Consider the following 19,972-nt stretch of genomic DNA (forward strand, 5'->3'; position numbering starts at 1 on the left):
TGACAATCATAGCCAACTCCACGTCTGAAAGGATATGTGTGCATATCACTGACACTAAACCTATCCGATACTAATAAGGCACTGATAGGTGTGAAACCACCTTTGAGTGTACTATTCAGATAGTGTACCCACTATCTGCCAATTTCACTGGGACAAAAGCACAATTAGATGATTGTTAAGAAGAAGAACAACAACAACAATAATAATAATAATAATAATAATAATAATAAATAATAATATAATAAAAGGAGTTAAGCCATCTTTATAGTTAGCTAGATTGATATTATCATTATTATTGTTATCATCATTATTACATATCAAGGTATTGTGCCATTATTATTAATAATATGTTATTATTATTATTATTATTATTATTATTATTATTATTATTATTATTATTATTATTATCATTATCATATTTCAGCCATCCAACATCAGAACAGTATATGAATATGGCAAATGCTGTTTTGACATCATTTCCTGCCATCCTGAGAAACAGTGATCTCGAGGAGCATGAATTGCAGCTGCAATGGAAATTGCGCATCCAGCGCAAGTTTCAGAATTCAAGAAAGAGGCAGGATTCCTCAGTGACTGAGGTGACGTCAAGGAAAAAGAAGATCCCTTGCATAGCGCCAAAAGAGACTACGTGTCCACTGATGTGTGGAGTAAAGGCTTACCTTCCACCAAGGCCCCATTCAGAAGATGATGAGTCATTAGAGAGACATAGACAGTGGCTTGCTCTATATTGGATGAAAAAAGATCCTGAGTTAGATAAGGTATGTGATATTTGTACGCTTGATTTATCTTTTTTTTATATTTCAGAGACTTCTTTACTGGTGTTGTTTAAAAATACCTGCTCTTATGTAAGCAACATTTTCTTGCTGTGAGCCACTTTCTTTTGTTTTATTTCCTTGTTATGTTTTCCTCCTCGTTTTTTTTCTCTCTTTTCTTTAATTTGTTGTTATTTCTTGTTCCTGTGTTCTTCTCTCTTCTCTTCTCTTCTCTCCCTTTTTCTCCTTCCCCTATTCCTCGTTTTATCCTTTGTGCTCTCTTACATTCAATAATTGCCATTCTCAAAAAAAGAAAAGCAGTTCCTCTATATATGGAAACCTTACTTGAACTCTATGACAACGATGAAAGTCAATGTGAGTAATGTCTAGTTCAATTTGTTCATTTCAGTAGCTGGTAGCAATTTAATATATGTATCTTTTCATCATTAGCAATGCATCTTTCACTTTTATAAGCCTAGTATTCATGAAACTATGCTGCATGCAAAAACCAAACATTGTATTAAGCATGACTTATCTAACTGTAATGCTTGCACCAATTTCTATAAAGGTACTCATTTAATTGTTAAATTCCTGCTCTTCTATCAAATTTTTGGCTGAGTGCTATGGCTAAATAATTATTTGCAGCATAAGTGATGTTAAAGATTTTAATAGGTGTAAAGCATCTCTCTCTCTCTCTCTCTCTCTCTCTCTCTCTCTCTCTCTCTCTCTCTCTCTCTCTCTCTCTCTCTCTCTCTCTCTCTCTCTCTCTCGTAAGGAAAGACATTATTTCTAGTGTAAATAAACCCAATAGGCTGTCCAATTTGAAATTTAAAATGCAAATATTATCAATCTTTTTAGAATTGTTAGCTGCATCCTCTTCCTTTGCAGTCCAATAAGACAGGTCACTAATTCGTGTGGAGATAGAATTCTTGGAGTCACCTTTGCCAGCACTAGCGCAAGTGCAAACAGTCTGATAAAGGTTTCTTCCATGGTTGTGATGAAGTTCAGGACTTCTCACACTGTTTTGGTGGATATGATGAGAAGAATCGGGAGTTCGGAACATCAGTGCGTTATGTCGGGGCATGTAGGTTCGGCTGGGGTTTTCTTTCTTTCTTTTTTTTTTTTTCAATCAGTACTCATCATATTCTTACGAGGACTTGCTAGACGAAGCATTACTGCATTATGATATTACCCAAATAGTGTCTCAAGTAAAAAACATAAACCGCATACTTGTACAAAAGATTTGCTGCTGTGACACAAAGGACAAAAATCATTAGTATACTGATCGTTCTGAGCATTCAGTCAAAATGCTTGTCATTCATATAATTAGTAGAACCATCGAGGAGCTTTATTTTTGTTAATTCTTATGTGATAAAGCAATAATTACAGGAGGCTTTTAAAAGATTGGTACTCAAATTAGTGGACTGTCCTATTGGATGTGACCATATCTTCACTTTTTCCTTACACAGTTAATTTTCTTTTGTTTATTTGATTTACTTATTATCATATTTATTTATATATTTATTTATTTGCACCAGATGCTTGCTTAGTTATATTGGGGTTACTTCACCTGCTTGGAGAAAGGAAAGACTCCATTTTTGCTTAGGTTAAATTTCAGTACCTTTGATTTTAGAATGGTGTGTATATATTGAAATTTCTGAATATATTATCACCTTAAGATATACATCTACATATAAACTTTATTTTAATGTCAAAATGTTATTAATGTTTTCATTATTATTTCTTCCTTAAGGTACCAGAAGAAGAACTAAGAACAGGGCAGTCTAGTGTGTATTTGATGGTGCACCTGTAGCTGAACCAACATGTATTTCTGTGGCTGTAGTCTCATTGGTAGCAGGGCTTTATGTGTTTAATATTGAACATCCAAAAAATTGTGGCAACTATTTTAGTTTAAGAAAATAAAAGGACCAAGCTAGATAAAATTAGATCGTGGAAAGAAGTACGAAGAGCCAGGTTCTCAAATAGATGGATAACTTGAATATATTCAGTTATAGTGTTAGTGCAGAGTCGATAGAGGGCTTTAAGAGAGGATTAGAAAACATTTATAGACAAGGATGATAGGTAAACATATAGAGACACATTGGCATGTGTTGGCGAATGATCTTGTAACTACTTATGCTCTTACTTGGTTTACTATCACAAAGTATTAATGGCCAGAACTCATTCCAGAAGCAATGAAATTGTGGTGAAAGTAGGATGTGGTGAAGATAGTGATAAAATGATAGAGAGTTACTGAAAGTGAAGATAATCACTGATTGAGGAGTAAGACAAACAATAATGAAAAAAATAAATAAATTGTGGTAACGTAACAGTTTGTAGTTGAGTAGGTAGTGTATGATGTTGTAGAGCATGATGTAAACCATCATACTCTACAACACTGGGAATATGATTTTTGCATAGTATCTTACTGGATTCTAAGAAACTTTATCTCTGAGTTTCCGTGGGAAATCCATAGTTTTTGAAACAGGCATGGGCACTACCCCCAAAAAAATTCCCTGGACTCGATCCTGTAGGATAGGTTAGGTTAAGTGAAGTTAGATTAGTATCCCAGAGAGGGTCCAGGGGGGCACAGCCCCTGGCTAGTTTAGGTTAAGGTTCTAGGGACAGATTAACAAGATTTCTACTCTATTAACAGAGGAACAATTCAGAATTCAGCTAATTATCTCTGTGGCTTCTGAGAAAAAGGTGATGGTGAAAGAGCAATGCATTTCTGAATACAGACAAAAGAGGTAGATAGGAGAGCCACTCATAACACAGAGGTCAAGTTGATAATGATACAATATGACTATGTAAAGTGCATTAAGATTGTGACTGCTTTGATTAGTACAGCTTACCTTGATATTATAGTCTCTTATATGTTTAAATGAGGATTTTGAAAAACTACACTCACAAGTGAAAGGTATCATCATTTTTTTTTTTTTTTTTTTTATCGTAGGTTAATTTTTGATGAGCAAGATTACCTGTGGTTGCTAAAAATAAAGTGCCATTAGCAGTCAAAGGGTTAAGAGACAAGTATCAAGGCAGCTCAGGAAATAAATTGGTTTTACAACCTTTGGAACACTTCTAATATGTACAGTGATTAAATATACCACTTTTCCCTTTTTCCTTGTATAGGTTTAATAGGGACCCAGAAGTAAGTCTCTCTCTCTCTCTCTCTCTCTCTCTCTCTCTCTCTCTCTCTCTCTCTCTCTCTCTCTCTCTCTCTCTCTCTCTCTCTCTCTCTCTCTCTCTCTCTCTCTCTCTCATCTACTTTACAGGAAGGCAGAATTAACCATACATCCTTTTTTTTTTTCTCTCATCTGTCTTTTAAGGATCAGGAAGTGAATCAACCTCATTTTCATTACATTATTATTTTTGAGATGTTGTCTATTTGTTTCCATGTACAAAAGCACTGTACCATTCTTAATACAGTGATCCTTGTTTTACAGGGGCCGGTTGGTGTACTTCTGTTTCCTGTTGTTGGGTCTGGGAACACTGCTGCCATGGAACTTCTTCATCACTGCACAATCAGTAAGTGCATAGCTTCTGACACTCACTTTCTCGGTGGTTTGGAGTTACTTGATGCACTTATTACTGACCCCCATGTCACAGTTAAGAGGAGTTATTGTCCCTCTGTTTTGTTCTCCATTAATTGGTGAAATATTCAGTCTCCTCACTACTGGATATTAAGTGATAGTAGTATGATAATTCTTTTATTTGTAGCGACAGTGCACTCAAAGTTAACCAAGGTCCATTCTGGTCATAGCAATCTTGGTTTGACTAGTAATGTGTTGAACATGTAAGAGGGGCCCCAAGTCAAAAAAAAAAAAAAAAAAAAAAAAAGAAAAAAAAAATACTGAAGTGACAGTTCCTAAAGAAAGGTCAAAAGAATCATTCAAAATTAGAGGATAAGTGTCTTAAAACCTCCCTCTTGAAAGAATTTAAGTTTTAGGAAGGAGAAAATATAGAAGTAGGCAGGGAGTTTGAGAGTTTACCAGAAAAAGGATGAATGATTGAGAATACTGTTATGGTGATTGTCCTGCCAAGGGTACAATCCTTAGTGATGGCCTCTCATTGCTAATTTAACCCACTTTCAGATCAGCTTCTCTGTATTAACAGTGGTGCTCTTTGCAGACCATTACTTAAGTTCATGCATACATTCATGGGTGGTATGACTTACATGTACAGAAGTAACACTGATATCCTATTTACAATATTGATTAATTTTCAGTACTGGGATTTCAAGCTGGAAAACAAAACAGCCAATGGAACACGGACGCATTTACAAGACTTGTACACACCCATGCAAGTCTGCCTTTCTCAGATACCCAACTTTATATTCCTATTTATTAATGCACTCTTCAGTCACAAGTGAGTAACTGGCATAGTGCTCTTGCTTTCCTTTACGTTGTATAAAGTATTCCTTAATGTATAGATGAATGTAGAGTAATTATTGTTCTGCTGTAGATTTTGTAATCATGATTAATTTTCAACTTTTCACATACTACAATTTTGAGAGTTTTACCAATTTTGTTTTATATATCTGGGATTCACAAAAAGATCTCAAACTCATTTCATTGCTTGATTTTGGACATGCATAAAGTTATCATATCCCTATTGTTTGCATTTCTGTGTTAAGATATTATTCAGGTAATGTGCATAGATAGTTACAGTGTGAGCTGTGAGTGATGAAACCTGTGCATAAAAATGCATTCTTTTCTGATTGACAGGATCCCCCAGCGAATCAGGCTCCTGGCTTCCTTGACGTTAATGATCCTGCTTTTCTGCATCACCACTGTATTCACCCAAGTGGATACCAGTGAGTGGCAAATTGGCTTCTTCGCCCTAACCATGACTGTCATCATCCTTATCAACAGTAAGTGAGACTGTTGGGAAGACACTTCATGTTATCAAAAACATTGCCATGCCAGATGGTGGGCCACATATGTGTTACCACTTATAGTTCTAATGGAAGGAAACTAAATATGCAGACTTACATTTCTTATTTGAAAATTTTGTAAAGTATGTATCCTCAATTTGGAATGAATTTGACATTATGTAACAGTATGTATTTTATTTTTTTTAAATGGAAATACTTAAATGCTGCATGAAATTGTAGACAGTGCTATGCAACCTTTACTTACCATCATCTATTATTTTATCTATTTCTCTATTTATTTGCATCATCTATGTAATTCATATCAACACTACATATGTGTCAGTATTACCATGCCACATCATCCACAGGTGCTGGTGCCATTTTTCAAGGTGGCCTGTTTGGTGTGGCAGGAATGTTTCCCGAGAAGTACATAACTGCTGTGGTGTCAGGCCAGGCCCTTGGAGGTGTGTTTGCTTCAGGTGCACGGATTGTATCTCTCTCAGTGGGAGCAAAGGATGAAAATTCTGCATTCATTTACTTCATGATTGCTGTCATCGTCATGATTTTCACTCTGCTGGCTTATTTATTCATGTCAAAAACAGTAAGTAAAATTACTTTTTTCTTTGTGGAAATAATGTGTTATGAGTGTACAAGTATAGCATTTCAAGTTTTTGTTTACAGTAAGTGTATTTTGTCTAAGCTCAGAGTATGCATTTATAAGAGAAGATTTCACACTATGAAAACTTAAGTTATTTAATACCTATCAGTAAGTCAGTCAGTCAGTTGGTCATTCAAGCAATTGTCTTCCAGGATTTCTACAAGCACTATACCAATTGCCAAAAGCCTGAAAAAGGATCTGATGATGCCCCTCAAGCTGAAAGGACCTTTAGTGAGCAGGTCCAGATATTTAAGGAGATTTGGCCACTGGGAGTATCCGTGTGGGGTGTATTTGCTGTCACACTTGGTGCCTTTCCAGCTCTGTGTGTCAAAATTATTTCCACTGCAGAAGATGAAACTTGGTCACGTATGTATTAGATTTATTGTATTTTGTCTTATTTAAAATTTATTAGATATCTATAAATAACTATTTCCTAAGAGTGGTACAATCTAGAGAAATGAGTGATGTACCTATTTTTCTAATGTCCTTCATGGAAATTACTTTATATATATATATATATATATATATATATATATATATATATATATATATATATATATATATTTCTTCATCACAGTAAAGTACATGATGATTTTCTTGATTATTTGAAGTCAGTTTTCATAAGAATAAAAAATAATACATTTTATTTTTTTGTTATTTTAGAGGTGTATTTCCAGCCAGTTGTTACCTTCCTTTTGTTCAATGTTGGTGACTACATTGGACGTCAAGTGGCTGGGTTTATGATGTGGGTGAGTGTCTTACCTTCATTGACATTGTTTTATGGTCTTCAGACTAGATGGAGTAACTTGTAAGATGTGTAGTGTTCTGATATGACATGATATAAGGCATCAGAACTGGTAAAGAATAAAGATAATGAACATAGTGAAGAAAAGATATCTGAGTAAATAAAGTGTGAGAGACACAGTTGAAAACTTTCTCATTTAGTTTTTATAGTCACTTTTATATTTTATCCTGCCTCTTCATTCAGCAACAACGGCAGTAAGATTGAAAATAAGGGTTTTGTTTTGATGTGATAATGAAAGGCTTGTGACAGAGGACAAGGCTGAGGTGGCCAGCAGCATGATGGCAGCCATGCTGGGCCTGGGCCTGCTGACAGGAGGCCTCTCATCATTTGCCTTTGCTCTAATTAGCTAAGAACTCAACTTCCTTGTGGTACATGGCGATGACTATTGTGGGCTGATCAAATCACCCATGTATGCTTATTTGTACTGAGGTTAGAATAGCCATTGAGCTCTAAATGATAAAAATTCAAGGAATTTTTACTAGCAAGTATTAAGAAAATTGCCCATCTCACAATGGCAGATAATTTTTTTTTTCTGGTAGATTATGGTGTTCTCGATGAATCTACAAATAATTTTCACAGCAGATCAATATTTTTTTCTTTGCCCACCTCCCACCATCCATAGCATTATAATGAATTTGTGGTGCATATAAATAGGAGTCAAAATACTCAGAATGAAAGGATCTAACCAATGGAACAGGTAAGATTTGCTGCTGTTAAATGGGCATATTTCTTTATATATAGATGATGAAGTTCACGAGATACAGTAGAGGTGAACAGGGAAAACATTCAGAGTTCTTTCCTTTTCTTTACTTTATTCCTTGTAATATTTCACCTTCACAGAACGTAAATAAATACCAAATTTCCTTATGTATTTAAGAATCAGTGTAATGCCCTACCTCCTTTTTATACAGTGAAAATTAATTCTGTTTAGAGGAAAAATTGCATGACTTATTTTTACATGAATTTCAATGGACTTTTTATGTATTTATATCATGTAGCCCGGTGATGTGGCAAGCATGCTCGGCTCATACTCAAGAGAGATTGAGTTTTAATCCTCAGCTGGCTGGAGACAAAGTAAGGTTGTCTCCTTAACTCCTAAGTGATGGGTGATGCAGTGGTGTGCATCTCAGGGCTTTGACATGTGATGCATATGTGTGCCAAATAATTTTCCTGGTTTAAATCAAGCAGAGGCAAAAGAGAAATGTTTTGAGCTTTATTTGGTAACACTTATAAAGCTGCTCCCTACCACTTTTTCATGATCTTCCATCTGGTAGTCCATACAAAGTAAGAATCATGGAAGGAAGTGATTTGCCCTCATCCCAATACATGGCCCAGCACAAATGTAAGCCAATTTTGCCCACTCCCAGTAAGTGCTATTAGGCAAGGAATCACATTCATGGAACTTCTGGGCACAATGGAAGAACATTCCTTTTAAGATGTGGGGAGAGTGGTGAGGGACAGAGGGGATAAGACAAGATAGAAGCTGCAGGTGCACGAGCTGTAGCCAGTGCTATATCCAGTGTAACAAACTCATAACGACAACCACTGTTGTAAAGTGGCTGATACATTGTTATTCGACCTTTACTTCCAGCTGAACTAAGATAACAAGTCAGACAAAAACACCATTAGAAAGGAGAAGGATAGGCACTTTTTATGCTCTAAGTTTCATCATTCTTTGATCTGTATTAAAGGAAATACCAGTAAAATGGCTGGAAGGCGATTAACGAGCGAAGCCTGATATTCAATTCACTCTAGCTCAAAAGTCTGCAAGAACGCAATGGTTCTGCTGTATACCGTTGGATAGGAAATTTCATTCTGCACTCAATAATATGTGTCTGCTCTTGTTGAGACAAAAAGAAAGTTGGTTAAAATTGCAGGAAAATGACCAAATTACATTTTTGACACCTTTCTACTATTTGCAAGTTACCCATTGACTTAACCAATAGAAAAGATGAAAGCTATATCATATAAAATTGATAGAGTTGTGCTATCATATGGTGTTAATTTCGTTATGATCGGCTGCACAGTTCCAGAGATATTAGCATTTGAATAGTATTATTGTCGGGCTGGGCCAGACCAGGCTGCTCAAAATAAAATGGTAACCTCTATAGTAAACTTCACTTCGCTCATAATAACTCTTAAGAATGAGAGTGATTTTTCTCTTAAAAATGCCTGTTATTAGAAGAGATTCCACCACTAAATGCCCATCGCTTAAGTTTTAAATGTTGTAAACCCTGGTCACTTAGCAGAGAATAGGTACAAGGTGTAAGCCAAGAGTTGTGGCCTTGCAACCCAGCAAGAGTGGAAGACAAACATTCTTGCCCTTCTGTCATTCACCTATGGTCATCTGCTGGTCACCCAGCTAGCCACTCCCCTACAGAAAGAGCTCGACCAATGACCAATCTTTGGGTAGGACTGAGACCACTCATACACCAGGACAGCAAGGACAGACTCCTTGGATTACATCCTGTACATACTTCCTGCCAAATGAATAGGGGCTACAGCTTGACTGTCTGCCTTGCCACACCCAGGACTTGAACCCAAGCCTTCTCAGTTGTGAGCCAAGCGTGCTGACTACTACACTTTGCAGTGTGTGTGTGTGTGTGTGTGTGTGTGTGTGTGTGTGTGTGTGTGTGTGTGTGTGTGTGTGTGTGTGTGTGTGTGTGTGTGTGTGCCTGCATATATGTGCATGCATGCATGCACCCCCAACAATAGATTAGAGATAATCTACAAATCTTTGCCACACACGGAAAGGTAAACAGGCAAAGGTGTGAAAGATAATGTTTTCAAGAACTTGAAATATTAATACATAATGTGATGAAATGTTGAATTTTGTAATGCTATTGAATTACATAATACTCATCATTGTATTATTGTTTACTCATGACAATGATGTGCATTTCACAGTATGAATAAGGTGATTTAGATGTGTAGCTGTACATGAAGTACACAAAATGGCTCTCAATAGATAGCCTTGACAAAGCATACCACCAAAGTTGTCAAAGGTAGGGATAACTTTTTTTTAGTTAACTGTCATGATCATTTATCATCATCATCATCATATTGATCATCATCACTACCACTGTTGGTATTACCACCATCATGTTTCTCTAGCAAAAAGAGTGTTGGGATCCAGACTTCAGGAGAGAGGACTAAATTATACAAGCCAAACAAGCTTTGCAGTGTGATCCATTAACATGACATTAGAGTTTGTAATTTTTCATGGTATGTAAGAAATAAAAAGTAGATTACATAACAGAAAAGTCTTTGAATCAATCTGCTTTGAATGTTATCATGAAAACTGGTTTTCAGAGCTCAGTATATCAGTATTGTATAAAAATGCACATCACATTTTAGTCATAGTGTTATATATATATATTTTTTTTATGAAACTGTTAATTTGCACTTATGATACTAAATAATTCATGTCATGGCACAGCATTTGTTTTTGTTGGCAAAATACTGTTTGTATTATGATCTTTGTAGAAGGCTGGGTCTATTATCCATTAGTTCCATGTGAGCCAAGTAATTAAAACCATCACTTTGTCAAATGTTTGTTTTTAGTGCAATTTTTACCTGTAACTGAATTTTCTCCTTCCCAGAAAATTTACAAGCTTTGCATATTAAGCAGAAACTTGTTTATGTCAAGAAATGCTTGAATTTCAGCATAGCTTTAATATATAACACAATTATAGATAAATAGATCTGTAGTGAGCTGACACATTCAGCTGCCTGCCACAGGTATAAGAGTGCATTATTCCAGTGGACTTAGGCAGGTGCTCAGGAAGCTCACCGTCCATGTGTCAGAAAGTTGGCCTTTTTCAGTAACTCAGGGAAGCCATCCCCTGCTACACACACACACACACACACACACAAGGGGAAAAGAAAGAAAGCTGAAGAGGACCACTTGTAGGAGTGACATCAAGAAGCATAGTTTCCCCTACAAACATTTGGAATGACTTAGATGAGAGTGATCAATGCAAGAAGTATTCATGACTAAGGAAAGGTTTATTACTTCTAGGTATGGGAGATGGGACAGTTTGAGCACAGTTCCCTTATTATATGTCAGGAATAAGCACACATACACACATACACAGATATATTATCATAAAGCTCTTCTTTAATGTAATATTTGATAAAGCAATGGAAATCAAAATTAAAACTAATTGCCTTACACTATATTCTAAATTATTAATTTAGTGCCAGTTTATAACTGCCTCTTGTACCAAAAACATTGGCATATATATATATATATATATATATATATATATATATATATATATATATATATATATATATATATATATATATATATATATATATATATACAGAATTGAGGTACAAAAATGCATAAATCTGCTTCCAAATATATTCAGCTCCACAGATAATGCCTCTCTCTCTCTCTCTCTCTCTTTCTCTGTCAGTAGTTGCACAGGTCTTCAAGGGTATTTTTACGGTTTTATTGACAGATTAACAACATTTGTACATTAATAACAGGAGAAACAGCATTGAAAACCCTGATAATCATCTTTATAGCTTTGAAAAACAGTCGTGAGAAGAGAGAGAGAGAGAGAGAGAGAGAGTAGGAGCATTTCAGTTGAGCCTATTCTACCCTGGTTCGTGTTTGCTGCGGTGACACGGTGCCGCATTGAGTGAAGATTGCGTTCATAATCACTTATCGGGGGTGGAGTGGGGAAAGGAGAGTCAGGAAGTGAGGATATTTATATTATTTGACATATTATTTGATAGCATGTCAACTTTTGTGTGTGTGTGTGTGTGTGTGTGTGCGTGTGTGTGGGTGGGTGGGTGTTGGATCAGTGACAGGTGGCGCTGGGGAGTTACCACGGCGAGCGGCTGGCTGGCTGCAGTGTTTTGGTCAGCACTGGTCAATCTTGCCCTACACGCTCTATTAACCAGTGTTTCCGTCATCCCGACATCTTCTTCCTGCACCAAGCACCGTCAAGCATCACCAGAGAGGCACGAGTACGTAAGGTGAGTCCAGCAGGGCCAGTCTCTCCTCAGTCAGCCTTACTGCCTTCACAACACCCTAATCCTCCCTGTAATGTCTTGTATTCGTTTATTTAGGATTCATTATTCGTTATTTAGTTTCTTTAGGGGTTAATTATTTATATTTAGGTTTTGTTTACGTCTGAGTCTGGAAAGAGTTGGAAATTTATTCAAATATTTAATGTTCGCCAATATGTAAACAAGCTGTCAGCTGTGTTATTAGCCATTATTTGCCTCGTCTCTCATTTATTGTAAGCCTAACATATCACAAGATGGATCCACATGTCTAGCCTTCATATCCAGTGTTTCCGTCTTCCCGACATCTTCTTCCTGCACCAAGCACCGTCAAGCATCACCAGAGAGGCACGAGTACGTAAGGTGAGTCCAGCAGGGCCAGTCTCTCCTCAGTCAGCCTTACTGCCTTCACAACACCCTAATCCTCCCTGTAATATCTTGTATTCGTTTATTTAGGATTCATTATTCGTTATTTAGTTTCTTTAGGGGTTAATTATTTATATTTAGGTTTTGTTTACGTCTGAGTCTGGAAAGAGTTGGAAATTTATTCAAATATTTAATGTTCGCCAATATGTAAACAAGCTGTCAGCTGTGTTATTAGCCATTATTTGCCTCGTCTCTCATTTATTGTAAGCCTAACATATCACAAGATGGATCCATATGTCTAGCCTTCATATCCGCTGGTCAGATATATCCGTCATTGCCTGGTTTTGGTGTTATATAGGAATAAATAAGGCAACATGGCCGCCGGCTCTCCCACTGAGGTCGCCGCCGAGGGCCGCCATGATGGACTGGCACCTGTTCCGGCTTGTTGGTTCCAATATTTTTTTTAATTTTTCTGAATTAATTTATTTGGCTTCTATAGTAAGATTTTATGGTTTCTAAAAATATTTCGTTGCTTTTGAAGTGTTTTTCTTGCTTCAGTTAAGTAAATGTGCTGAATTTGGTGTTGTTTTTTTTATGTAAATAAGGGGCAGTTTGTACGGTGAAATTTACCCAGCCTGGTTTTTGGCTTTTTTGTTTGAGGCTTTAATGAAGATTTTATTGTTTCAAAAAATCGTTTATGATTTTTAAAGTATGTTGCGTTCCTGTTGAGTTAAGTATGTGGAATTTGAATAGGCTTATTGTCCCGTTGAAAGTGGTTATTTTGTCATTTTTTAGCTTCTTTATTTTTTTATTATAGCTTGTAACTAAGTGTGCATTATTTTATAAAATAGTTCAGATTTTTTAAAATGTTTTTTTACCAGTGTAAAGTGGAATAGGTGGACTTTTCAGTGTTTTTAATGGTGTCAAAATTTCCAACACTTTTTCCATATTTCACATAATATTTCTTTATAACTACTGAGACTGGAGGTGTTTTGATATTGTGAATATTAATTAAAGTAATTGTCAAGTCAGAATATATAATGCATTCGAGCCTAGCTTCATTTTTTCTATGGGTCAATTTCAAAATGAAATAAGTTACGTACGTATGGCAGCGGGGCGCCGGCACCTCGCCTGTGACGTCATCAGGGATTCGGGACTCGGTCTGCTCCAGTGTCTCCTCAATATTTACCGTAATTTCCAGTGTTTTCCAAGTGTTTCCAGCTGTTTCTAAAGTCAGGCGTGTAGATAGTTGTAGTAGAAGGAAGAAAATAAGAGAAATGAAAGAGGAGAAGGAAGAAATAAAAAGAAATGGAGGAGGAGGCAAAACAGTTAAACAATATTTAGCTTAGTTTCCCTTGCTGCGCTGCAGTTCTCTGTAATATTTGGTGTGTTTTGGGTGTTTTACGTGTTTAGGATGTATGTAGGAATGTTGTGGGGTGTTTAGAGTGTGTTTTGGTGGTGTTTAGGTGTGTTTTGGGTGTATATTTGCTGTTATCATTGTGTTTTGGGTGAATTTTGGGTGTTTTAAATGTGGTTTAGGATGTTTTTAGTTATATTGTAAGTGGTTTGAGTCGTGTGGGGTGTTTTGAGTATATTGTGGGATGTTTTTGTGTGTTATGGGTGTGTTTGGGGGTATATTGAGGTGTAGTGAGTTTGTTTTGGGTTTATTTTCTGTTTTAAGTGTTTTGGTGAGTTTGGGTGTGTGTGTCGGGTCTTTTGAGGTGTATTTGATTGTGTGCAAGTAGTTTTGGGTCTTTAAGGGTGTGTTTGTGGCGTGATTGTGGTGTTGAGTGGTGCTTTAAGTGTGTTTTGGATGTTTTGATGTGTTTTGGGTGTGTTTGATGAGTTTTGGGGTGTTGTAGTGTATTTTGGGTGTTTTAAATCTTTTGAGTGTGTTTGGATGAGTTTTAGGTATATTGGGGTGCTTTGAGTGTGTTTTGAATAAATTTAGCGTGGTTGGGGTGGGTTATTTGGATGTTTTTAGATGTTATGGGGTGTTTTGAGTGAATATTCAATATTTGGTTGTGTTTAGGTGAGTGTAGTGGGTATTTTGGGGGGGGTGTGATGTGTTTTGGTTGTGTTTTGGATGTTTTGAGTGTATTTTGAGTGTGTTTTGGTAAGTTTTGTTGCTTGTAGGGATGTTGAGTGATATATATATATATATATATATATATATATATATATATATATATATATATATATATATATATATATATATATATATATATAATGGGGAGGCAATGAGAAGAGGGACAAAAGAACATGGGATGCACTGCCTGTGTTCATACCGGGATCTGATGTCAGTTCTTGTGAAGGGCCAGAATGCATATTCCTGAAGTCTGGAAGGAGTCGTCTGCCAGCCTGTACGGACACTAGGCTGTAGCTCCAAAACTAACTGTAGGATTCTCTCTAAAATAGTCTCATTGAGATTCTCGCACAAAATTACCTATACGTAACTTAATCTAACCTAACCTAACCGCTACAAGAGTAAATGGGCCGAAACATTACCAGACTTCAGGAATGTGCCTCCAGAGGGATACGGGTTAAGGTCGCTTCACACACATCAGTGCCGTATTCGTTCCGTGCTGTTCAGTGCTTCAGTGTCAGTAAAAAAAAAAATTCTTCATTTTGGAATTCAGCGGAAGCATTTACACACGTCCAGCGAAGTACCGTGTTTTGACTGAAGTGATTGTTACGTCTGCGTTCCGTGAAATGGAATATCGTCGTCACTGGTATTTTAAAAATTTTCACGGATGTCGGACAAGTGTTTGAAATAAAATAGAAGAAATTGAAATGGTGATAAATACTCTTTTTAATTGATGTAATTAATCACATTGTACATTATACTTACCACAACACACCACATCACACCACACCACATCATAACACACCACACCATACCACACCACACCACACATCACTGAGCAATGTCATCAAACAGTTTTTGGACATTCTTAAGTACTGGAAAATTTTTGTTTCATCATTAATTAATTCCTCATACAGAGTAGCAAAATCTCCTTCAGTTTCTCTTTTTCTTCCACGTTTCATGTACCCACTTTTCTTTTCTTTATTTTTTGTTAAGCAAGCATCTTGCTCTTCATCAAGAATTATGACAATCATAGCCAACTCCACGTCTGAAAGGATATGTGTGCATATCACTGACACTAAACCTATCCGATACTAATAAGGCACTGATAGGTGTGAAACCACCTTTGAGTGTACTATTCAGATAGTGTACCCACTATCTGCCAATTTCACTGGGACAAAAGCACAATTAGATGATTGTTAAGAAGAAGAACAACAACAACAATAATAATAATAATAATAATAATAATAATAATAATAATAATAATAATATAATAAAAGGAGTTAAGCCATCTTTATAGTTAGCTAGATTGATATTATCATTATTATTGTTATCATCATTATTACATATCAAGGTATTGTGCCATTATTATTAATAATATGTTATTATTATTATTATTATTATTATTATTATTATTATTATTATTATTATTATTATTATTATTATCATTATCATATTTCAGCTATCCAACATCAGAACAGTATATGAATATGGCAAATGCTGTTTTGACATCATTTCCTGCCATCCTGAGAAACAGTGATCTCGAGGAGCATGAATTGCAGCTGCAATGGAAATTGCGCATCCAGCGCAAGTTTCAGAATTCAAGAAAGAGGCAGGATTCCTCAGTGACTGAGGTGACGTCAAGGAAAAAGAAGATCCCTTGCATAGCGCCAAAAGAGACTACGTGTCCACTGATGTGTGGAGTAAAGGCTTACCTTCCACCAAGGCCCCATTCAAAAGATGATGAGTCATTAGAGAGACATAGACAGTGGCTTGCTCTACATTGGATGAAAAAAGATCCTGAGTTAGATAAGGTATGTGATATTTGTACGCTTGATTTATCTTTTTTTTTATATTTCAGAGACTTCTTTACTGGTGTTGTTTAAAAATACCTGCTCTTATGTAAGCAACATTTTCTTGCTGTGAGCCACTTTCTTTTGTTTTATTTCCTTGTTATGTTTTCCTCCTCGTTTTTTTTCTCTTTTCTTTAATTTGTTGTTATTTCTTGTTCCTGTGTTCTTCTCTCTTCTCTTCTCTTCTCTCCCTTTTTCTCCTTCCCCTATTCCTCGTTTTATCCTTTGTGCTCTCTTACATTCAATAATTGCCATTCTCAAAAAAAGAAAAGCAGTTCCTCTATATATGGAAACCTTACTTGAACTCTATGACAACGATGAAAGTCAATGTGAGTAATGTCTAGTTCAATTTGTTCATTTCAGTAGCTGGTAGCAATTTAATATATGTATCTTTTCATCATTAGCAATGCATCTTTCACTTTTATAAGCCTAGTATTCATGAAACTATGCTGCATGCAAAAACCAAACATTGTATTAAGCATGACTTATCTAACTGTAATGCTTGCACCAATTTCTATAAAGGTACTCATTTAATTGTTAAATTCCTGCTCTTCTATCAAATTTTTGGCTGAGTGCTATGGCTAAATAATTATTTGCAGCATAAGTGATGTTAAAGATTTTAATAGGTGTAAAGCATCTCTCTCTCTCTCTCTCTCTCTCTCTCTCTCTCTCTCTCTCTCTCTCTCTCTCTCTCTCTCTCTCTCTCTCTCTCTCTCTCTCTCTCTCTCTCTCTCTCTCGTAAGGAAAGACATTATTTCTAGTGTAAATAAACCCAATAGGCTGTCCAATTTGAAATTTAAAATGCAAATATTATCAATCTTTTTAGAATTGTTAGCTGCATCCTCTTCCTTTGCAGTCCAATAAGACAGGTCACTAATTCGTGTGGAGATAGAATTCTTGGAGTCACCTTTGCCAGCACTAGCGCAAGTGCAAACAGTCTGATAAAGGTTTCTTCCATGGTTGTGATGAAGTTCAGGACTTCTCACACTGTTTTGGTGGATATGATGAGAAGAATCGGGAGTTCGGAACATCAGTGCGTTATGTCGGGGCATGTAGGTTCGGCTGGGGTTTTCTTTCTTTCTTTTTTTTTTTTTTCAATCAGTACTCATCATATTCTTACGAGGACTTGCTAGACGAAGCATTACTGCATTATGATATTACCCAAATAGTGTCTCAAGTAAAAAACATAAACCGCATACTTGTACAAAAGATTTGCTGCTGTGACACAAAGGACAAAAATCATTAGTATACTGATCGTTCTGAGCATTCAATCAAAATGCTTGTCATTCATATAATTAGTAGAACCATCGAGGAGCTTTATTTTTGTTAATTCTTATGTGATAAAGCAATAATTACAGGAGGCTTTTAAAAGATTGGTACTCAAATTAGTGGACTGTCCTATTGGATGTGACCATATCTTCACTTTTTCCTTACACAGTTAATTTTCTTTTGTTTATTTGATTTACTTATTATCATATTTATTTATATATTTATTTATTTGCACCAGATGCTTGCTTAGTTATATTGGGGTTACTTCACCTGCTTGGAGAAAGGAAAGACTCCATTTTTGCTTAGGTTAAATTTCAGTACCTTTGATTTTAGAATGGTGTGTATATATTGAAATTTCTGAATATATTATCACCTTAAGATATACATCTACATATAAACTTTATTTTAATGTCAAAATGTTATTAATGTTTTCATTATTATTTCTTCCTTAAGGTACCAGAAGAAGAACTAAGAACAGGGCAGTTCTAGTGTGTATTTGATGGTGCACCTGTAGCTGAACCAACATGTATTTCATGTGGCTGTAGTCTCATTGGTAGCAGGGCTTTATGTGTTTAATATTGAACATCCAAAAAATTGTGGCAACTATTTTAGTTTAAGAAAATAAAAGGACCAAGCTAGATAAAATTAGATCGTGGAAAGAAGTACGAAGAGCCAGGTTCTCAAATAGATGGATAACTTGAATATATTCAGTTTATAGTGTTAGTGCAGAGTCGATAGAGGGCTTTAAGAGAGGATTAGAAAACATTTATAGACAAGTGATGATAGGTAAACATATAGAGACACATTTGGCATGTGTTGGCGAATGATCTTTGTAACTACTTATGCTCTTACTTGGTTTACTTATCACAAAGTATTAATGGCCAGAACTCTATCTCCAGAAGCAATGAAATTGTGGTGAAAGTAGGATGTGGTGAAGATAGTGATAAAATGATAGAGAGTTACTGGGAAAGTGAAGATAATCACTGATTGAGGAGTAAGACAAACAATAATGAAAAAAATAAATAAATTTGTGGTAACGTAACAGTTTGTAGTTGAGTAGGTGTAGTGTATGATGTTGTAGAGCATGATGTAAACCATCATACTATTACAACTACAACACTGGGAATAGTGATTTTTGCATAGTATCTTACTGGATTCTAAGAAACTTTATCTCTGAGTTTCCGTGGGAAATCCATAGTTTTTGAAACAGGCATGGGCACTACCCCCAAAAAAAAATTCCCTGGACTCGATCCTGTAGGATAGGTTAGGTTAAGTGAAGTTAGATTAGTATCCCAGATCTCTCTCTCTCTCTCTCTCTCTCTCTCTCTCTCTCTCTCTCTCTCTCTCTCTCTCTCTCTCTCTCTCTCTCTCTCTCTCTCTCTCTCTCTCTCTCGTAAGGAAAGACATTATTTCTAGTGTAAATAAACCCAATAGGCTGTCCAATTTGAAATTTAAAATGCAAATATTATCAATCTTTTTAGAATTGTTAGCTGCATCCTCTTCCTTTGCAGTCCAATAAGACAGGTCACTAATTCGTGTGGAGATAGAATTCTTGGAGTCACCTTTGCCAGCACTAGCGCAAGTGCAAACAGTCTGATAAAGGTTTCTTCCATGGTTGTGATGAAGTTCAGGACTTCTCACACTGTTTTGGTGGATATGATGAGAAGAATCGGGAGTTCGGAACATCAGTGCGTTATGTCGGGGCATGTAGGTTCGGCTGGGGTTTTCTTTCTTTCTTTTTTTTTTTTTCAATCAGTACTCATCATATTCTTACGAGGACTTGCTAGACGAAGCATTACTGCATTATGATATTACCCAAATAGTGTCTCAAGTAAAAAACATAAACCGCATACTTGTACAAAAGATTTGCTGCTGTGACACAAAGGACAAAAATCATTAGTATACTGATCGTTCTGAGCATTCAGTCAAAATGCTTGTCATTCATATAATTAGTAGAACCATCGAGGAGCTTTATTTTTGTTAATTCTTATGTGATAAAGCAATAATTACAGGAGGCTTTTAAAAGATTGGTACTCAAATTAGTGGACTGTCTCTCTCTCTCTCTCTCTCTCTCTCTCTCTCTCTCTCTCTCTCTCTCTCTCTCTCTCTCTCTCTCTCTCTCTCTCTCTCTCTCTCTCTCTCTCTCATCTACTTTACAGGAAGGCAGAATTAACCATACATCCTTTTTTTTTTTTTCTCTCATCTGTCTTTTAAGGATCAGGAAGTGAATCAACCTCATTTTCATTACATTATTATTTTTGAGA

The 19,972-nt window shown here is 36.0% G+C and overlaps 2 protein-coding genes across 2 annotated transcripts in view; both read left to right on the plus strand.

Annotated features, from left to right (window-relative positions):
* Nucleotides 1–10,663, plus strand: part of LOC135102542 (equilibrative nucleoside transporter 1-like) — a 17,856-nt gene extending 7,193 nt beyond the window's left edge. The window contains exons 7-12 of the mRNA XM_064007822.1: nucleotides 4,220–4,301; nucleotides 5,002–5,141; nucleotides 5,501–5,646; nucleotides 6,018–6,250; nucleotides 6,460–6,673; nucleotides 6,971–10,663. Coding sequence (XP_063863892.1) covers nucleotides 4,220–4,301; nucleotides 5,002–5,141; nucleotides 5,501–5,646; nucleotides 6,018–6,250; nucleotides 6,460–6,673; nucleotides 6,971–7,119 — 964 coding nt within the window. The 3' untranslated portion in view covers nucleotides 7,120–10,663. The remainder of the gene's footprint in view (nucleotides 1–4,219; nucleotides 4,302–5,001; nucleotides 5,142–5,500; nucleotides 5,647–6,017; nucleotides 6,251–6,459; nucleotides 6,674–6,970) is intronic.
* LOC135102543 (equilibrative nucleoside transporter 1-like) overlaps nucleotides 8,406–19,972 on the plus strand; it is an 18,196-nt gene continuing 6,629 nt past the window's right edge. The window contains exons 1-4 of the mRNA XM_064007824.1: nucleotides 8,406–8,478; nucleotides 10,081–10,117; nucleotides 11,993–12,104; nucleotides 12,376–12,497. Of these exons, the coding sequence (XP_063863894.1) occupies nucleotides 8,406–8,478; nucleotides 10,081–10,117; nucleotides 11,993–12,104; nucleotides 12,376–12,497 (344 nt within the window). The remainder of the gene's footprint in view (nucleotides 8,479–10,080; nucleotides 10,118–11,992; nucleotides 12,105–12,375; nucleotides 12,498–19,972) is intronic.

Source organism: Scylla paramamosain, chromosome 8 (genome assembly GCF_035594125.1).
Source record: "Scylla paramamosain isolate STU-SP2022 chromosome 8, ASM3559412v1, whole genome shotgun sequence".
Taxonomy (NCBI): Eukaryota; Metazoa; Arthropoda; class Malacostraca; order Decapoda; family Portunidae; genus Scylla; species Scylla paramamosain.